The following is a 19,167-nucleotide window of genomic DNA, read 5'->3' on the forward strand; positions in this document are numbered from 1 at the left end:
CATCCTGGCATACGTACGCCCTAGTAAGCTTAGCATACGGCATGTACGCTCAGCGTACTACTTAAACTTCCAACTTACCATTTTTCCACTAGGGCCTCCTTTTTCCACTTCCTTCTAAACCAAGGGCCAAATTTCCCTAATTAAAATCCGAGGGATGAGTTTGAACCTATAGGAAAATGGGATGTTACAACTCTCCCCCACTTAAATTTGATTTTGTCCTCGAAATCATTCCTTACCATCCCCGGCAACCCGACATCCGAAGGAACACCTTCGCAACCATGACATCTGACGAATATCGAAGGAGACTAAACCCAATGGGAATCTTGTCATTCCAGAAAAGACGAATCCATAAACCCATGCGACACACAACCCTACTCTACCTAAAACTGGCAATCTGGAAACTTGAATTCGGTCTGCCCCCCTGACAGACCACTCATACAAACCATCGCTAGAACTCTTCCCATTACTTCTCACGAACTACCCATCCCTGGGATCTTGAGGTTCCTACCCGAAAATAGAACCATGGATCATAATCCACAGAACCCATGTGCCTACGACTTACCGTCGGCCCGCACCGGGCATCTTGGCCTAATGCATTGAGCAGGACCACCTTAGCCCGATCAAGCACAACATGCCACCTAATAGACCATCAGGATAAAATGTCCACATAATACCGATAATAATCTACCATGTCGCTCCTTGTCGTCCACCATATCCATAGAATACAAATATGCCAAGCCCAATTGATCATAGGGTCTGGTCATCTTCGGGATGGAATACCCTAGATTGGAATACCAACATGTCGAATCAATTCAACCATCGGGTTGAAATTCTTAGGGTTTGTTGGCCTACCGCCTCAACCCTACCGCTCCTCTTGAGCCTCCATGCCTACGACTTTCAGTCGGCCCGCACCGGGTATCTTGGCCTACTGCATAGAGAAGGACCGCCTCAACCCTACCCACATATAAAGTGTCGCCATAAACGATCAGGATAAATATCTAACCCGGTTCCCCGAACATGAATGAAAAGACATTCTAATCCCAAGCCTTCTTAAAGCTGAAGAATACCCATTCGGATCTACTCCCAGTCCCCAACTGGAATATTACCCGATCCAAGAAGCTTAATCCTCTTAGACACTCCGAACTGATGAGATCACCAAAATCCTCTGTACTCCATCCGATCTCTAATAACAACTTCTAATCCAACCAAGAATACACCGGAGTCTTCAGCCTACTCCATTAGCATGTTCAATACTAGGGGACAGACCAACTGATTGATATAGCATAGCAGCATACTCAATACCCGCACATAGATCTACAAACACATATTGAGTCTTCAGCGTGACTGGAATGCCTCACCAGGCCTTTAGTCTATCTGGACCACTCTCAGAACCTTCAGCATGCCTGGACCGCCTCTCTGGGCCTTCAGCCTGTTTGGACCGTTCTTCGAACCTTCAGCATCTCCGGAACGCCTCTCTAGGCCTTCAGCCTGTCTAGACTGTTCTCCAAGCCTTCGGCCTGACTGCTACGCCCCACCGGCCTTCAGTCTATATGGACCGCTCTAAACTGTTAGGTATCTCCCTGGACCACCCCTCCTGGTGATCTCGTCCATGCAGACTGTTCTCACCCACTTGGGGTTTTGAACTCTTGACCCATTATGTGGACTCTAACCCCGACCTAACCCTAGGCCTCATGTCGATCTCCCACCCTCTCGAAAAACCGTGGTCTGTTCCCTGGCCCACGTATCTACCACATGCGCTAAATAACCCGCACACTCATGCTAATGCACTATCGAACCCTGGCTGCTAACAGAACCCTCAATGGCTGATGCCCCATCAGAGAATTTCCAATTCTCCCCCACTTGGGACACTAACTACTACCTTCTGGTAGCGAAACCAAAACACAACTCGAACGTCCCTACTAGGTATTATCACCTTTAACTATGGAACAGTTAACCCTTGAGCGAATGATTACTGCAGAACAACCCTCCCGACATAGATCAACCGATCTTCAAAAGAAACCAAATCCCAGCGGAACACTTCTGCATCTTCTATTCACCGCCACTAGACCTGGAACGGTGATCCTATATCCAAACTCCCCATTCTCCAACACCCCTGGATACTAACCGTCTACAACCCATTGATACAAAACTCCCCTTACCCTCATATCTTCTAATGAATCATGCAGGAAAGGTGAAAAAAATTCACAATATAATCATAAACAGTAAGTTAAGAAATGGAAACATACCCGCAGCCACATCTGGCGTTGTCCTGACCTCCTCTGCTGTAAGCTGGAAGGCACGTCCCTGAGCCCTTAGAGGCTTTGCTCTACCCTGACCTGCGATAGAAGTCCTCAATGTAGCAAGTTGTGGACAGTTGGCCTTCACGTGACCAACCTGATGGCAGTGATAACAAATCCTTACGTCCTGAACCGGGGCCAACTGGCGACAATCCCTCGCATAGTGCCCCTCCTTTCCGCACTTGCGGCACGTACCACCAGACTTACAAACTCCAGTATGACCATTCCCGCACTTCTCACAAGTGCGGACGCTCTGACCTCCTATCCTATAATCAACAGTCTTGGACCGCTTCGGCGTCGGCTGAGCGACCTGCCTCTGCTCTCGCAACTGTAACTCAATCTCCAGCTCCGTCCGCCAAGAGGCCTCCTATAAATCCATTAACGTATCACATCGCTGGGTAGCAACAAACTGTCTAATGTTAGTCTTGATCATACTCAGATATCGCGTCATCTGAGCCTGCTCGGAAGCAAACTCTGGGCAAAACAGCGCTCTCTCAGTGAACATACGAGTGATCTCCGTCACCGACTCTATATCCTGTTTCAACTCCAATAACTCCTAAGCTAGCCGCTTACGCTCGACCCATGGAATGTAGTGGGAGTGGAACATCTCCCTAAACTAATCCCAAGAAACTGCAGCTCTCCGCTCATCCGAATAAGACCCTGTCATCAACCTTCACCAGTCTTTCCCCCCGGACCTCAACATGTTAAGGGCACACCTGACCTTCTGGTCACTCGGGTAGGGACATGTGAAAAAGCACCCCATCTATGTCCGATAGCCACCTCATGGCTATGATAGGGTCCTGAATCCCATGAAAAATTTGGGGCTTCGTGTTGTCGAAGTCCCGGTACTGGAAGCCCCGACTGGCACCTCCCCCTGTCGTTGTTACAGTCGTTGTAGCTGCTGCGGCATCCGTCTCAACTACGGCTGCGTATTTGTCATCAAAATACTCCATCATAGCGGTCTTGATAGACCCAAATAGCGCCGAAATCTGACTCCGGACAATCTCGACCACCTCCTCACAGATGATATCCCTAACTCGATCCTTTGTCAATGCTGGTCCATCCTGACTGATGACCTTGGGTGCTGCTGGGCCACCTTGAACGTCCTGTCCTAATCCTGCTCCGGATCCCATCACGAAATGCATCTTAACTACCATATTGAAAACATAACAGGAAGATATCAGACAATCCGCACAAACGACGGGGAAACTAACCCCTAATCACACCCTAGGGATTGTGACTTCCTTGCTACACGTATGGGTCCTGTGCTTTCAGTGGTACGCGCCCATACTACCTTCCACACCTACCCATATTTGTCTCAAGTATCATCACAACACCCTAACAATATATATATAAACATAGCGAGCGCTCAATCCTCACTCCTAGAGGAATGCTAAAACATCTCCTGACTGGCCTCCCGGCCTCGCACAAACCACCCATAAAACTTCCACAAACCCTGCAGCACTAGTGTATGCTAGCCATACATAACACTGGACCCTATAGACTTTCGAATATCCAACCCTACTCTAAGCTCCCAACATAACATAAGGCCAAACCAAACATTCTTAGGCTATAAGATCTTAATTATGTATAACCGTGATGCACACACTAAGAAACTATAGTAATGATTTCAATCTCATATAAATGAAACCCCAGGCTAGCAGGCATCATGTAATCAGGTAATTCTATCATGCAATTCCTGAAGATGCCTAGCCTAGTACTAGCATGTTGTTCTAACATATCACAATATCAAATAACTATATGGTATTTTGGGGTCTACTTACTGGCTCCGGCTAATCATACGCTTGCATCCTCCTTTTGTTATATTGAAAACCTTTTAAAATCATTTTGAAAATATTTTCCTTAGTTTGAGACTGGATTCACACGAGTGTTTCTCCAATTCACTCAAACCAAGGCTATGATACCAACTTGTAACATCCATAAAATTCATGCCAAATTTAAACTTTTAAAAACATTTCAAATACTAAAAGTTATTACAAAAAGGTTTCCAAAATAGTTTATATCATAGTATCCCAGAAAGCCAAGTCAAAATATAAGGAAACGCCTTCGCCTTCCCGCTATCATCAAAAGTACCTGAAACAAAATCAACAACCGTAAGCTCGAAGGCTTAGTGGGTTACCCCCAAATACCAACCTCATATAACCATAAACATATCATGTAACAAACACATAACAACCATGCATCTCGAGTCTACAGTGTGACTAGTTCGCCTGCACCAGGCCTTTAGTCCACCGTCCACCTGGTCCATCCTCCAAGTCTACAATATGACTGGACTGACCACACCAGGCCTTCAGTCTGTCTGGCCCACTCTCCGAGCCTTGGAACGTCTAGACCGCCCTCTCGGGGCCTTTAGCCTATACAGACCACTCGCCGGGCCTTCGGCCTGATTAGGTGCCGTCCTGGGCCTGTTGTCTATCTAGTCCGCCCTGGGTATGTTGGCCTACAGCACGAAGCAGGACCCATCTCAACCCAATCCCCATACTAATCAAACAATCATGTGCACATAAATATCATACGCTAGCATGTATGTAACACATGATCCTACCGATCTAACAGATCACTAACACAACAACCATCCTAAAACTAGGATACTGACCTAACCGGTCACTAACATAACATCATCCTATATACCAATATACCGACCTAAACCAATTCACTAATATAATACCATCCTAACTACCAGGATACATATCTAGCAGATCAATAAACATAACAAGCGAATACTTGAATACAAATCTGATAAAGATTCGGGCTTGGTGCCTTAGACCTTGTTGATATAGTGAGAATAACTCACTTAGCAATTCCGGTCTGAACTGAAGAATCGAACTCCCGAATCGCTATGTCACCGGAAATTCCCGAACTAACACTTAATAAAAACCAAGTCTAATTTACCAATCTTGACTAAGGGTCCACACAATCCATCATGTCCATTCTCTTTATTGGGCCAAGGCCCAATGCCAATTCCATATCCTTGAAAGTCCTTATTTAAGGCCCATTATTAGCCCAATTTACGAAATTGGGCCTAACTCCCTAATTGGGCCTAAATCCAAGATCCATTATCAAAACTTGGCCCAAGTCCAATTATTCAGAGAGTCCAGCAAGGCTCAAGCCCAGCTAGTCCAAAAACAGCCCAAAAGACAAAAAGCCCAACAGAGCAAGTACGTGGGGCGTACTCCTCTGGTACGCTGGGCGTACGCTCCTAATGTTGACCACCATCGAGGTGATTGACCCAGTATGCTGGGCGTACTAGATTTACGTGGGGTGTAACCTCGCAGATCTTAAAACTTGCATAACTGCTTAATAGATTAAGCACTTAAGCTCAAACTTCAGATCTACTGCTCAAATGTGCTCTAGGACCATAAAGTCTCAAACTTTAGGACTTTGGTTGACTGAATAGGGCTCAATACATGGTCTTAATCCATTAAGATCTCCTACAAAGAACTAGGGACCCATCTAGCTCAAGGGACCTCATTTTTATGCCTTAGGACCCATTCTAGGGTCTGAAAGGACATCTCAAATCGTCCAAAACGAACCATGCATCATAATGGGACTTTATGGGCCAAAAAGTGCAAATAAAATACCAAGGATAGATCTAGAAGAAATAGGTGTAAAGGTAGCAACTTTATACCTTCTGGAGCTCCCAAAATAGATGATGAACCAAGATCTACAAGCCAACCTTCCCTCCTTGGCTCCTTGATGCACAAGCTTCTTCTTGAAGGTAACAAAAACACACTTATAAGCTCAAGAATGATCACTACGAGGCTAGGGTTCTCTCAAGATGGCTAAGGGAGGTGTGGAGGTTGAAAGAGATGATAGGGAATGGTCTATAATGTGCTTAAATACTCCACAAACTCTAAAAGTTAGGGTTCCATCCTGGCATACGTACACCCATCGTACATATGTGTACGCCCAGCGTACTACATGTACGCTCAACGTACTACTTAATCTTCCAACTTACCATTTTTCCATTAGGGCCTCCTTTCGTCACTTCCTTCCAAACAAAGGGCCAAAATGCCCTAATTAAAAACTGAGGGATGAGTTTAAAGCTACAGGAAAATGGGATGTTACAGTTTTCAAGTAGTGGGAAGTATAGAGGTTGAATATAACAGTGGGAAGGGTAGAGGCAGAGGGAGGTGTACGTTGTAAAGATATGATAAAGGTGACGGTGGTGGCAGTCAGTGGTGATAGTCGTGGACGGTGGTGGCAGTTGGTGGTGATGATGTTTGTGTTCTTGAGTTTTCATTAAATATAAACGGAGAGAGAGAGAGAGAGAGAGAGAGAGAGAGAGAGAATCTTTTTTCATTTTTAATTAATTAAAAATATTTATATAAATATATATATATAAGTCTAAGGGGTATAATAGTATTTTTAAGTTGATAAGGACCAAAACAATAAAAATGTCTAATTTTGGACCATTGGTGACCATCAAAACTTTTTGGATCAAAACCACATAATTTTACCAACCACAAAGACCATTTTTGCAATTTTGTCTTTAATAATTCAATATTTTTTTCAACTTTCTTATAAGTTTAAACTTTTCAAATGTTTAAAATTTCATATTTAATTTTTCTTGAAAATAAACCAATATAATACATATGTCTCACAGCTAATAAACAAAATATTACTTATAAATATATAAATTACAATTAAACCAACAAATGCCCAGAAAATCTTTTCAAGAGAAATAACTTTGTTGTAAATAATTCCGACTAAAATTAAAGGCATAATTTCATATTTTGTATCATTTTGTGAGTAAGATTAATTTATAAACTAATATTAGTACGTAACGTATGATATGATGAAGGTTTTTATAAGGAAATATATATGGATGACATAAAAAGGAATGCTCTTCTTCAATACATGATGGATCAACCTTTGAAGAAGCAATATAACAAGACTTACAAACCGCTGAACTCAAATTCATATTTTGTGAAGACTATATAAGTTGAGTCCAAAAACATGATCATTAGATTTTGATCAAAATAACTTTAATTGGTAACAAAATTAGTACCCTAGATAGCCCAATTATCAAATCGAACAGATCAAAAACAAAATTGAAAATAAAGCTTGGAAAATGAGAAGGTAGAACAAAGTTACTTATTTTTGCATCAAGAAGAGAAATCATTTGCGAAAATCGAAAGACCACAAGTAGATTCTGATTTTAAGAAGGAATTACAATTTCTCTCATTATTTTGATCAATACTACAAATAGAATATAGACATATGTCCATCTATTAGAAGAAAATAATGGACATGAGTACACATCTAAGGTATGTATACCTTTATTGTATTCCAACCATGTAAATTGATTCCAAAGTACTACTTTCATATTATATTCCTTTGTTTTATAGGTATTGGCATGTAATTACAAGTGGAGTGCGACAATTTAAAGCGAGGTCAGTACATGAGGTTTATGTTGTGTACTTGAACCAAAGAACATGTGTATGTAGAGGATGGCAACTAACCAGTATACCATGTGTGCACATCATGGCTGCTATTAGTTATCTAAATGAGAATGTGGAAGACTATGTGGCAATTTGGTTCACACCACAAATGTTTAGAAATTTCTATAGGTATACAATTAAGCCTTTGAATGGAAGTAAAATGTGGCCAACCAACATTGGTTAGACTATGTTGCCCCCGATACATAGAAGATCACCAGGCATGCCTACAGTCAATAGGAAGAGGGATGCTTCAGAAAAAGAAGGCAAACATACTATTAGCAAGGAAGGGGTTGTTACAAAATGCAGCATCTGTAGACAACCAGGTCACAACAAAATCAAATGTCCGTCAGCCAAAGAAGGTTGTTTTCATATCATCTTTCATTCATTAAAAATAAATATAAGTGTTATCTATCAATGCATAATAAATTTAAATGCAAGACCAAATACTAAACCCAAAAAGAAGAAGGGTAAGCATGTTCCTGAAGTTTAAGATGAGTCTGAATATGAGATTGAAGAGGTGGCTGAAGAAGGAGAAATGGAACCTGTTCTTGACTTGGAACCTGAGATTGAAGTGGAAGAAGGAGAAGAAGAACACGTGGTTAACTTGGAACCTGAGATTGAAGTTGAAGAAGAAGAATAAGAACCTATGGTTGACTTAGAACATGTTGTTGAACCTGTTGTTGAAGTGGAACAATGAGGAGTTGTTGTAGAACACCAAGAAGGAGAAGTTGAACCTGTGATTGAACTGTAGCGCCCACAGATTCGGGCTAGTCAATTTAGAGATGATAAGCGTCAAAAATGAATTTTTTTTATAGATGATTATTTAGAATAAATAATCTTAACAAAGTTGTAGTATATGTCACAAGGTTTCCGTAAATATAAAGAATGCCGAAATCCGAGTTATAACATAGAAGTTATGACCTGTCGAAAAGTTTTGCGACAAAACCGACACGACACCGGGAAGTGTAAAAAGTGAGTTCATGATAGAGTACTTTTTATCCTTAGTGGTCTAAATGAAATTTTTATAGTACGTCTCCACCTACGCGTGTATATAAAGAACGTCAAAAACGGAGCTCGTATGCAAAAGTTACGACCTTCCGAAGATACAGCTGTCTGAGAGCATGACACGTGTCAGAAACCCTAATCTGATTGCACTCACGACATGAGTATTAATTCTCACGACCTGAGGAGTCAACAGACACTAATCGTTCCAGAAAACAACTGGGAAGTCTACGGGACGGCTCTTGGAAGCTCACGACGTGAGCATATCATTCTCAAGACGTGAGAGGTCATCCGGACACCCTTTGGAGCTAGAAATGCAGATGGCGGGTCTACAAGGTGAGCAGGCATGACTCACGAAGTGAGCATGTTTGGCTCACGACGTGAGAGGCCAAAAACCAGCCTATAAATAGCCATTTCGACAATAAGCTTCCTTACACATTCTACTTCCATTCTCTCTCGTTTTCCGAAGGCCGTTTCCCTTCCCGTGCCTGACGATCACGAACCAATGACCGTTTCTAGTTAGATTCTATCAAATCACGCCACTAAGGTGAGTGCATGGTCCCTTTCATGAACATGATTTTAATACAAGTATTTTTTAAAAGTATTGAATATATGTGTGTGTGAAATATTTGTTAATGCCTGAAATACGTGTTAAGAGCATATCTATAATATATGATGATTTAGGATACATAGTAAACCTAAATTAATTAAGAGGAATATTGGATAGTATCTTCTTAGGAGTACGAGTAACATATACATGGAGGGTAGAACTTTAAAATACGTCATTAATCTGGGAGTATGGATTAAGACATAGTCATTTGTCCTTAGTCCGAGAGTACGAATAGGACATAGTTATTTGTTATTAATTTCGGAGTATGGATTAAGACATAGTTAATTGTCCCTAGTCTGAGAGTATGGATTGGGCATAGTCATTTGTCATTGATCCGAGAGTATAGATTAGACTTAGTCAATTGTCCTTAGTCTGAGAGTATGGATAGGACATAGTTATTTGTTATTAATCCGGGAGTATGGATTAAGACATAGTCAAGTATCCCTAGTCCGAGAGTATGGAATGGGCATAGTTATTGATTCGGGAGTATGGATCAGACATACCCGATTCGGGAGTATGGATTAGGTAAAAAGATAAATTTTAGATCTGAGGGTATGGATTAGGTAAATAGGTTAATTTTAGATCCGAGAGTATAGATCGTGTCGTTGTGAGGATCGATGGGGTGGGGTAAAGTTGCTTATATATGATGGAATTGTATATTTTGTGAGTTCTGACAAATATATATATATATATATATATATATATATATATATATATATATATATATATATATATATATAATATAACATTGTGAGCTTGAAATCCCTATGTACTCACCAGGTTTCCCAACCTGACCCACTCAGTCTATTTGTATCACATGTATCGATACGAAGCTACTTTACACTAAGAGATTTAAAGGAGATGTAGATCACTAGTGTAAATAAATGTAAGGTCTGTTTATGCTTGTGTGTCAGTATTGACGATGACATCCAAATGTTTTAATGTGAGTAAAATATATTTCTTCGGAAATGATTTGATAATATATTTATCATGTTTTTCTGGGAACAAATTCCACAATATATTTATTTAAAAATATACTCTGATTTTCAATTAAAGCATAAATAAACCAGTCTTTTCTGGCCGGGAAATTTGGGGATGTCACATGAACATGTTGAAGTTGAATATGATAATGGACATGTGGTTGAGGAACTAGTTGCACAACATGTTGTTGAAGTTGAACAACTAGCATAACCATTAAAGAGGCAAAGGAAATACTCAGAGAGGATCACTGAATTGACATTGAAGAGGATTGCCATCACCACAGATGGATATGATTTAAGTATGACTAAACCTGTTACTTTAGAATGATTCCCTTTGATAGTTTAATTATCTCTTTTGTTTAAGTATGTATTTTATTTAGGGCAGAAAACACTATGCTTTTGTCTTTTAGTACTTTAAAATTGATGTAAATCTGCACATTAAAAACTGTGCTTTTGTTTGTTAGTGCGCTTTAAATAGAATCTACATTATTCAATGTTGTTTTTACATATGATCCCTTCTTTTTTACTATTATGCCCTTCATACTATTATGGATTGCATATACTACATCATTTGGTAAGGGGTTTCTTTTTTACTAGAAACGTGTCTTATAAAGTGAGAGATGTTGAATTATTGGATGAAATCCACTAAACAGGGGTAAAATTATGTGAAGTAGTCTCATCTTACATTCATGATTTGCAGCCTACAGGTGTTGGAATTGGCATCACATCCAACTATAATTTTTCACATTTATTCTCGTTAATCATAGTCAACCATAAGATTCAAATTGTCAATTCAGCAAAAAAGGACATGCTAATTTTTCATTAAATTTGATCCACTTACAATTTGACATTTATGTCGTTAAAAGTGATACTACAAACAACATAAACAACACAATTACATAACTTTTGAGACTACTAATTTCCTACTCGTCTTATCAAATTCTTCATATGTATTCTTTTTGTAAATATTGAAATCATGGCCCATAATGGTAATCCTCACTTCACAGGATTGTGCCCCCACTTCATCTCTTTTCTTCTTGTTGACTGTATCTTCTTCATTAACCCATTCCCAGAATTTGCATTTAATTTCTAGGTTATCCTAAAATAAATAATACAAAAATTAGTGAAAAAAACCTTACTAGATATAGATTAAACCTCACATACCTTTGAATTAGGGCAAACCCTAAACTCTTTTCCAGGATTATCTTTGGTCGTTGAAGTCCAAATAAAAGAAGGGTAACCACAATCACAAGGATTTGCAAAATCAAGTTTCGATTTTAACTTGGGCTTCTTCGATCTCAATCTTGAGCTGGAGTTGTGCGTAGAGGAGGAAGCCATGGAAGAAATCTTGCAACAGTTTTTAGGAATGAAGAAATCGTGCCCTAAGGTCCATTAGTAGGGAGATGTGGGTGTAATAGCCACGTATAGATACCTAACTTCCACATCACCCATTTTTTATTTTTAATTATAAAATATCGGGATTACCTCTTGTATCCGGTTGCCAATGGTAAAATGTGTACACGAAACACGTATTAATTTTTTTTGTGTAAAAGAAAAAAGATAAATGGTATATTTTGAACACGGGTGAAAGATGATTACCCTTACAATTCATTTTCCCGGACTGGAAAAAAGCAAAAAGTAAATATAGAGGGTTTATCTAAAAAATCCTATAATTAAAACCTTATGCAATTTATTTCGATAAAACTACCAATATAAACAAAGACACCTAGTTCGTTTAAAGTCTCTAATCATTTGATCACTGAAAAGTTCCACAATGCTACCATAGGTGTTAAGGACTATTTCTCCAAGAGTTATCTATGTTTTAAAAACAAGACAAACATATAAATCTACCTTATAATAAATGAAATCTAAAAATAACACATGTCATTTTTCTAACATTTTTCTTTGACATATGACATTTTTTTAAAATAACTATACTTTTTTTTATAACAAATCGATTTCAATTCAAACTTCAAAAAAAAAAAGTTACCCTAATATTGAACACGACTGAAATTCGTGATTTTTATTATTCTTGCTCCTTTATATGCATTTATCTTTCAAAATTTGAATTTGTATATCATTTTAGTTATGTCCAAACAAGTCCAACTTGACAACATTTCTCTTGTTTTAAAAGTACTAGGTGTAAGACCTATGTATTACATGAGTTGATAAAAAAATTAAATATAAAAATCTAAATATTTAACAACTTTAGATTTATAAGAAAATAAGAAAAATAATGAATTATCAAAATTGATTTTTTTATCTTTTAAATTTAAATAAATAAACAAAATAAACTAATGAGCTTTAATTTGAAAATTTTGAAATAAGAACTTAAGTCGATTAATAAATTGATATTCATTTATTACTAAATTTATTGTAAGTATTTCATTAAAGTATTATGTGAAATTTATTAAAATAGAAAACCTTATAAATTGTCATTTGAAAAATAAGTTAATTTAAAATAACCACAAAATGACACTTGATAATTTGAATTAGAGTGTGACATGTGACAAAAAAACTTTCATTTATTAGAATAGATTGATATTTTTAATCTTTTAATATTTATTATATTAAACATAAATTTTATTACTTTGAACTAAATCCAATGAATAAAATAATTAATTTTTTCCCAACATCTAAAATAAAGAAAATAATAATATATAAATAATAAAAAGTGTGTCTAATTAAGAGATACGTTAAAAACTTTTGTGAGAATACAAATATATTTGAAAATTTTAAAATTAAAATCGATTATTTAATTTAATGTTGGAGGTTGTTGAAAAAACTTTGAGGATTTGAGTTGAATAACATTAGTTTATATTATTTTCATTAATTTGTTTTAAAAAAATAACGATGCTGTCAAATTATGCATAAAGGTAGTTAATATAAGAAAATATGACATTTGTTTGAGAGAAAAAACTCTTTGTTTTTGTAAACACCTTCCATCTAATAAGCAAAAGAAAAATAACATTCAAATACCTACAATATCCATATTTGATACGTACGCTTAGAAGGGTAAGTGCATATTTATGCAATTATGTTTCATATTTTTATGAATTTATTCAACACAAAGGTTTTTGGTAGAAAAATATACAAGCATGTTCCAAATCATTTACTAAAATGTCACATTGATTATGTTAAAATTTAAACAAGCATCCAATGTTGTATAAATTAAGTGTTGGTAAATTTATGATTAACGATTATGTTTTTTTATAGTTTATATTAATTTATTTTGTCAACCATTAATTACACGGTTATAACCTAATTACAAAAATATAATTAACATAACATGTCATAGTTATCCAACTTAAAATCTATATCATAACCCTTTTTTAACGATATTTGCGGAAATCTTCTTTAAGCATTTTTCAATATTTTATAATCATTTTTTTAATTCTTACATGTCTTCTTTTTTGCCTGCTGTCATCTTCCTTGTTGCAATTGGCTATAAGCATCAGGTAGTTGTATGGATTCCATTGTGAAATAAACATTCGGTGCTTGATTACAATTGATGAATAGCTTTACAAATTTAGAGATTGTGTGATAAGAAGTAACGTGGTTATTTTTTGGCTTTCTTTATGATGTTGAAGAGAGGGCAGTGGATTGATTGTTTGCTTGCCTGTTTGTTTTTAAAACATGGATGCATACTTACAGCACTGCATACGTGATATTTCTTCCAAAGCTTAACAATGATATTCAAGAAGTTTAACCTATAAGGAGCCATTGAAGAACTTACAGAATCTAGCGCTTATCATGGTATGTATGTATTTTAGATGAAAGTTTGTTCATGTTTCGACTTTTGTATTTGCTTAAGATGGTTATGAGTTGGGGAATTTAACAGTTTCTTGGCATTCAGTATCCATGTATGATCTGTAACTTTAAAAACAACTAATAGACAAAGAAGAATGAGAATCATTTGCAAAATAAAAAACATCAAGTAATTAATGATATAGTTTTTTCATAAAGTTCAACTTCTTGACAGTGTATTTTGTAAGACAGTTGGGCTTGAAATTTACTAACTTCCTGTCAACATATATCCTTGTTCAAAAAACTCAAACGCTAGTGGCTATACTCATTAGTGAAGCATACAAAATTCAAAACTTTGAAAAACGAATCGAAAATCAAGTGAATTGAAGACGTACAACAAAATAAAATACAGAAATACACAACAATTTCGTTTTACAGAATCAATCGTATAAACGCCGACATGGATTACATAAAATAAAGCAAAAATCGCCTGTGGATCGAAGAAGCAGAAGAGAAGCAAGTAAATAAAAACGGAAAACTTCAAAAATGAATAAACATTCCAATTACAATCATGTCAAGACAATAACCATGAACACGAATTGATTTAATCGGACGAAAAAGAAACCAAAACGTGATCGCAAAATTCCAAAAATTGCAGCCACCAGAATCGTGATTGGTGCAGAGCAAACATCCGTCAACAGTCAAGAAGAACGTGATCGCAAAATTCCAAAATTCTACCATAGTTCCAACTATATATATAGGCACATTGCATTTTCATAAACAAGTCATACAATATTAATTTTGAGATATTTGAGCGGTAGTATCAAGATTTTTGATACATGGAGCAGCATCAGAATGAAGCAACCACTGCATCCTTGGCTGAAAAAGTTACTCCGGCAGTCAAGAAAACCCTCCTATTAATCCTGCACTGCATCCTATTATCTGCCGGAAACTCTTTTGGCCCAGTAATCACTCGCCTCTACTTCCTCCACGGCGGCCACCGCATCTGGCTGAGAGGATTCGTTGAGACAGTTGGGTGGCCGTTCACTTTGATCATCCTCATTGTTCTCTACTACCACCGCCGTATCGCCGGAAGAAACAACGGTAACAACCGCCCAACAAAATTCATTTATATTCGTCGGAGATTATTCATAGCGGCGGCTGTGATTGGTTTTCTAACCGGTCTCGCCAACTACTGTTACTCCTTCGGCTTCTCCCACCTCCCTCTCTCCATATACGCAGTCATCAATGCGACTAGACTCATTTTCATGGCCATTTTCGCTTTTATTCTCGTAAAACATAAGTTCACACCGTATTCTATAAATGCGGTGGTGCTTCTCACTGTCGGGTCATTGCTGATGGCACTTCATGCTAGCGGCGATCGCCCTGAAGGGGAGAGGAAAAGGGAGTATATTTTGGGCTTTTGTATGACGGTGGCGGCAGCGGCGTTGTATGGGTTTGTGTCGCCATTGATGGAGCTAAGTTTCAACAAAGCAAAGCAGGAGATCACGTATACACTTGTGATGGAGGTTCAGATGGTGATGTGTCTCTTTGCTACTGTGTTTTGCATGGTGGGGATGATCTTCAACAATGATTTCAAGGTACTACAAATTTGAACTTCGTTTGTATCGATAATTTGAAAATGACAAAAATAACCTTTAACAACAATATATATATATATATATATATATATATATATATATATATATATATATATATATATATATATATATATATATATATATATATATATATATATATATATATATATATATATATGGATGAACCACATCCGTTACAATCAATCTTGATATCTAAGTTGTTGAATAATAGTATTGTTTTTTTTTGATCTGTTTAATTTACAGGTGATTTCGAGGGAGGCAAAAGATTTTGGATTAGGAAAAACGAATTATTATGTGATTTTATTTGTGAGCATAATATTGTGGCAGTGTTTCTTCGTGGGATCAATGGGAGTCATATATTATGGATCGTCGTTTTTATTAGGGGTCATAGCTACGATCCAAATTCCGGTGATGGAGATATTCGCCGTGACTTTATTCAAAGAGAAGTTCCAAAGCATAAAGGGTGTTGCTCTTGTTTTATCTCTTTGGGGATTCGTTTCCTTTTTCTATGGCGAGTATAAGTACACGAAAATGAAGAAGGGTAATACACAATCTACTCTTGAAGTAGTGTAGTCTCGTTGATGATTTCCCATATAACTGTCTTCAACCTTTAGTGCAATTATGAGATGTCTTGATTAACTGAAGTTCTAAAACGTTATCACTAAATTTAATATTGAAGTCAGAAAGTTCAATCAGATTTTTTTTTTAATATTGAAGTCAGAATGTTCAATCAGATTTTTTTTTTTGTAGCTACATTGTTTAACAAACATTTAAGTAATTGTAATGTGGTGCTAGTATTTTAGAATGTTAACAAAACATTCTCTAATCTACTTTTAAAGTATATATTCTGCTTAAAGAAGAAGCTATGAACCATCAACCACAAACTCAACATGTATATTTCCAACATCTATTATCGCTATAAACTTCTGTAAATAAATTATCTATTAATGAAAATAGTTACAAAAGTGGTAACTTTTTATAAGTTGAAGTATTACTAATATTATTATAAAAGAGTAAATTACAATGATCCTTATGTTTTTGTAAACTATTATCATCGAATTATGATTGGTCAAAACACTAGATACTTAAATATGATTGGTTTATTGTATGTGGCAAACAAAAGGAATGAGAAGTGTTCTTTTAGTTTTAACAAGAATATGACAAGTATCATGAGTCAACTTGACATTTTAGGGTTTAGTTTTAACAAGAATATGACAAGTATCATGAGTCAACTTGACATTTTAGGGGTGTTTGGATAGGAAAAAAAAATGTTTATTGTTTATTCCCACGATAAGCTAACTTTGAGTGTTTGGATAAAATCCAGCTTATTAAGTTAATTAATAAGCTAATTTTAATAAGCATCTCTCCCCATACTTATTGCTTATTGCTTATTCCCACCACAAATAAGCTAATAAGCTAATCTAAACACCCCCTTAATCTAAAAAGAAAAATATAAAAATAACCATCGCTGTTAAGGGGGTAGCAATTGGATGAGATTAGAACGGATATTGATAATTTCATCCTCAATCTAATTGTAAAGCAAAATGATTCGTACACAATATTTTTTCTCCATACACAACAAATTATGTTTTATAGGATTGTATTGTACAACATTTTAAAACATGAATTTTTATATATGAAAAAATATTGTTGTATACGAATCAGCTCCCAATTATAAAATCGTATTTCAAACTCCATCTTATGATTTTCCGTTAGTAAATAACCATCTTATTACAGGTATACCTACGAACACGGGTGTTCCAATTTATGATCATATTACTCGTTGGAATATTCGTTACCAAACCGAATCATAACTCATCAAAAAATTGATTTGTTTTTTCATTACTTTCAAATTCTTAAGGATAAACGATTTTAATATCTAAAACATTATAAATAAATATAATCATTAAGATTTAAATATCTAATTTTCATGACAAAATATCAACATCAATCCAAATAATAATAATACCATAAGTAATAAAAACAATACCATTAATTTTCTAAGATGTAATTAATGGTTTACATTAGAAACTTTATGTTTATCATTACATATAATACTATAATATAATTTAAAAATGATATTAATAATAATATTAATATAAGTATTATAAAATTAAAAATGGCTCGGATCGGATAGAACAATATAATTGGACGAGTATTATCTTAATTCCATAAAATACTCAAACAAGTGAAATTTTTAGAACAAATGTCATATATTATATTACTAAGTGTGATACCATATATTATATGGGTTTATTTAAAAGAAAATTAAATATGAAATTTTAACAATTTGAGAAGTTTGAATTTATAAGAAAAATAAAAAAAAATTGAGTTATTAAAATTAATGAGACTTTAATACATAAAATACATTCTATATATAAATTCTTTCTAATAAATACCTTACATATTAAATGTAAAATTTTAATTTAATAAAATAAAAAATACAATAAAATGACAAATGAAAAATAGAAAATTCAAAAATTCTAGAAAATATCATGTGTACAAATTAAAGAGAATAAGAAATGTTGCAAAAAGATTTTGATGTATCGATAAACCATGTATCCGGCGTAGAATTATGGGCTCGGTTTTTTCTATGGCAAAATATAGATACACGAAAATGAAGAAGGTAATACACACCACTCTTCAACTAGTGGTCTTGTTGGTGATTTCCCACATAACTTCAACCTTTAGTGCATTTATGAGTTGTCTTGATTAACTCAAGCTTTAAACGCTATCACTAAATTTAATATTCAAGTTAGAAAGTTCAATTAGATTTTTTTAGTTACATTGTTTAACAAATTTAAGTTATTATAACGTGGTACTACTTTTTTAGAATGTAAACAAAACATTATCTAATCTACTTTTATAGTATATATATTTTGCTTAAACAATACGATGAACCATCAACTACAAACTAATTAAGGATATACATTTCCACATTTCCAACAATTATTATCGCTATAAACTTCTATATAAAAATTACCTATTAATGAAAGTAGTTACAAAAGTGACAACGTTTTATAAGTTGAAGTATTACTAATATTATTATAAAAAAAGTAAAAGAGGAAGTCCGAGAGAAATGATCTCATCGTGCTTTTTGGGAGAGAGGAAGCTTCAAGACCTCCTTTGATTGCAATGGTCCTTATATTTTGTAAACTATTATCATTGAATTATGATCGTCAAAACACTAGATGTTTAAATATGATTGGTTTATTGTATGTTGCAAACAATAGGAAGGAGAAACGTCTTTTAGTTTTAACAAGAATATGACAAGTATCAAGAGGCAACTTAACCATCGTAGTTAAGGGGTAGCAATGGGACGAGATTAAAATGAATATGAAATTGTATAAATAATTTCAGCCTCAATAATTGTATTTCAAACTGGATCTTGTCCCATCAATGTTCGGTAAGTAAATAAGTAAAGGGTTTGTATTTTTACACTCC

The 19,167-nt window shown here is 35.7% G+C and overlaps 1 protein-coding gene across 1 annotated transcript; it reads left to right on the forward strand.

Moving 5' to 3' along the window:
* The first annotated feature begins 14,618 nt into the window (after positions 1–14,618).
* Positions 14,619–16,442, forward strand: LOC111910756 (purine permease 1). The gene is made up of 2 exons (XM_023906576.3): positions 14,619–15,702; positions 15,967–16,442. Exons 1-2 carry the CDS (start codon positions 14,941–14,943, stop codon positions 16,294–16,296), a joined length of 1,092 nt encoding a protein of 363 aa, XP_023762344.1. The 5' UTR covers positions 14,619–14,940; the 3' UTR covers positions 16,297–16,442.
* The last annotated feature ends 2,725 nt before the right edge of the window (positions 16,443–19,167 follow it).

This window comes from Lactuca sativa, chromosome 1 (assembly GCF_002870075.4).
Source record: "Lactuca sativa cultivar Salinas chromosome 1, Lsat_Salinas_v11, whole genome shotgun sequence".
Classification (NCBI taxonomy): domain Eukaryota; kingdom Viridiplantae; phylum Streptophyta; class Magnoliopsida; order Asterales; family Asteraceae; genus Lactuca; species Lactuca sativa.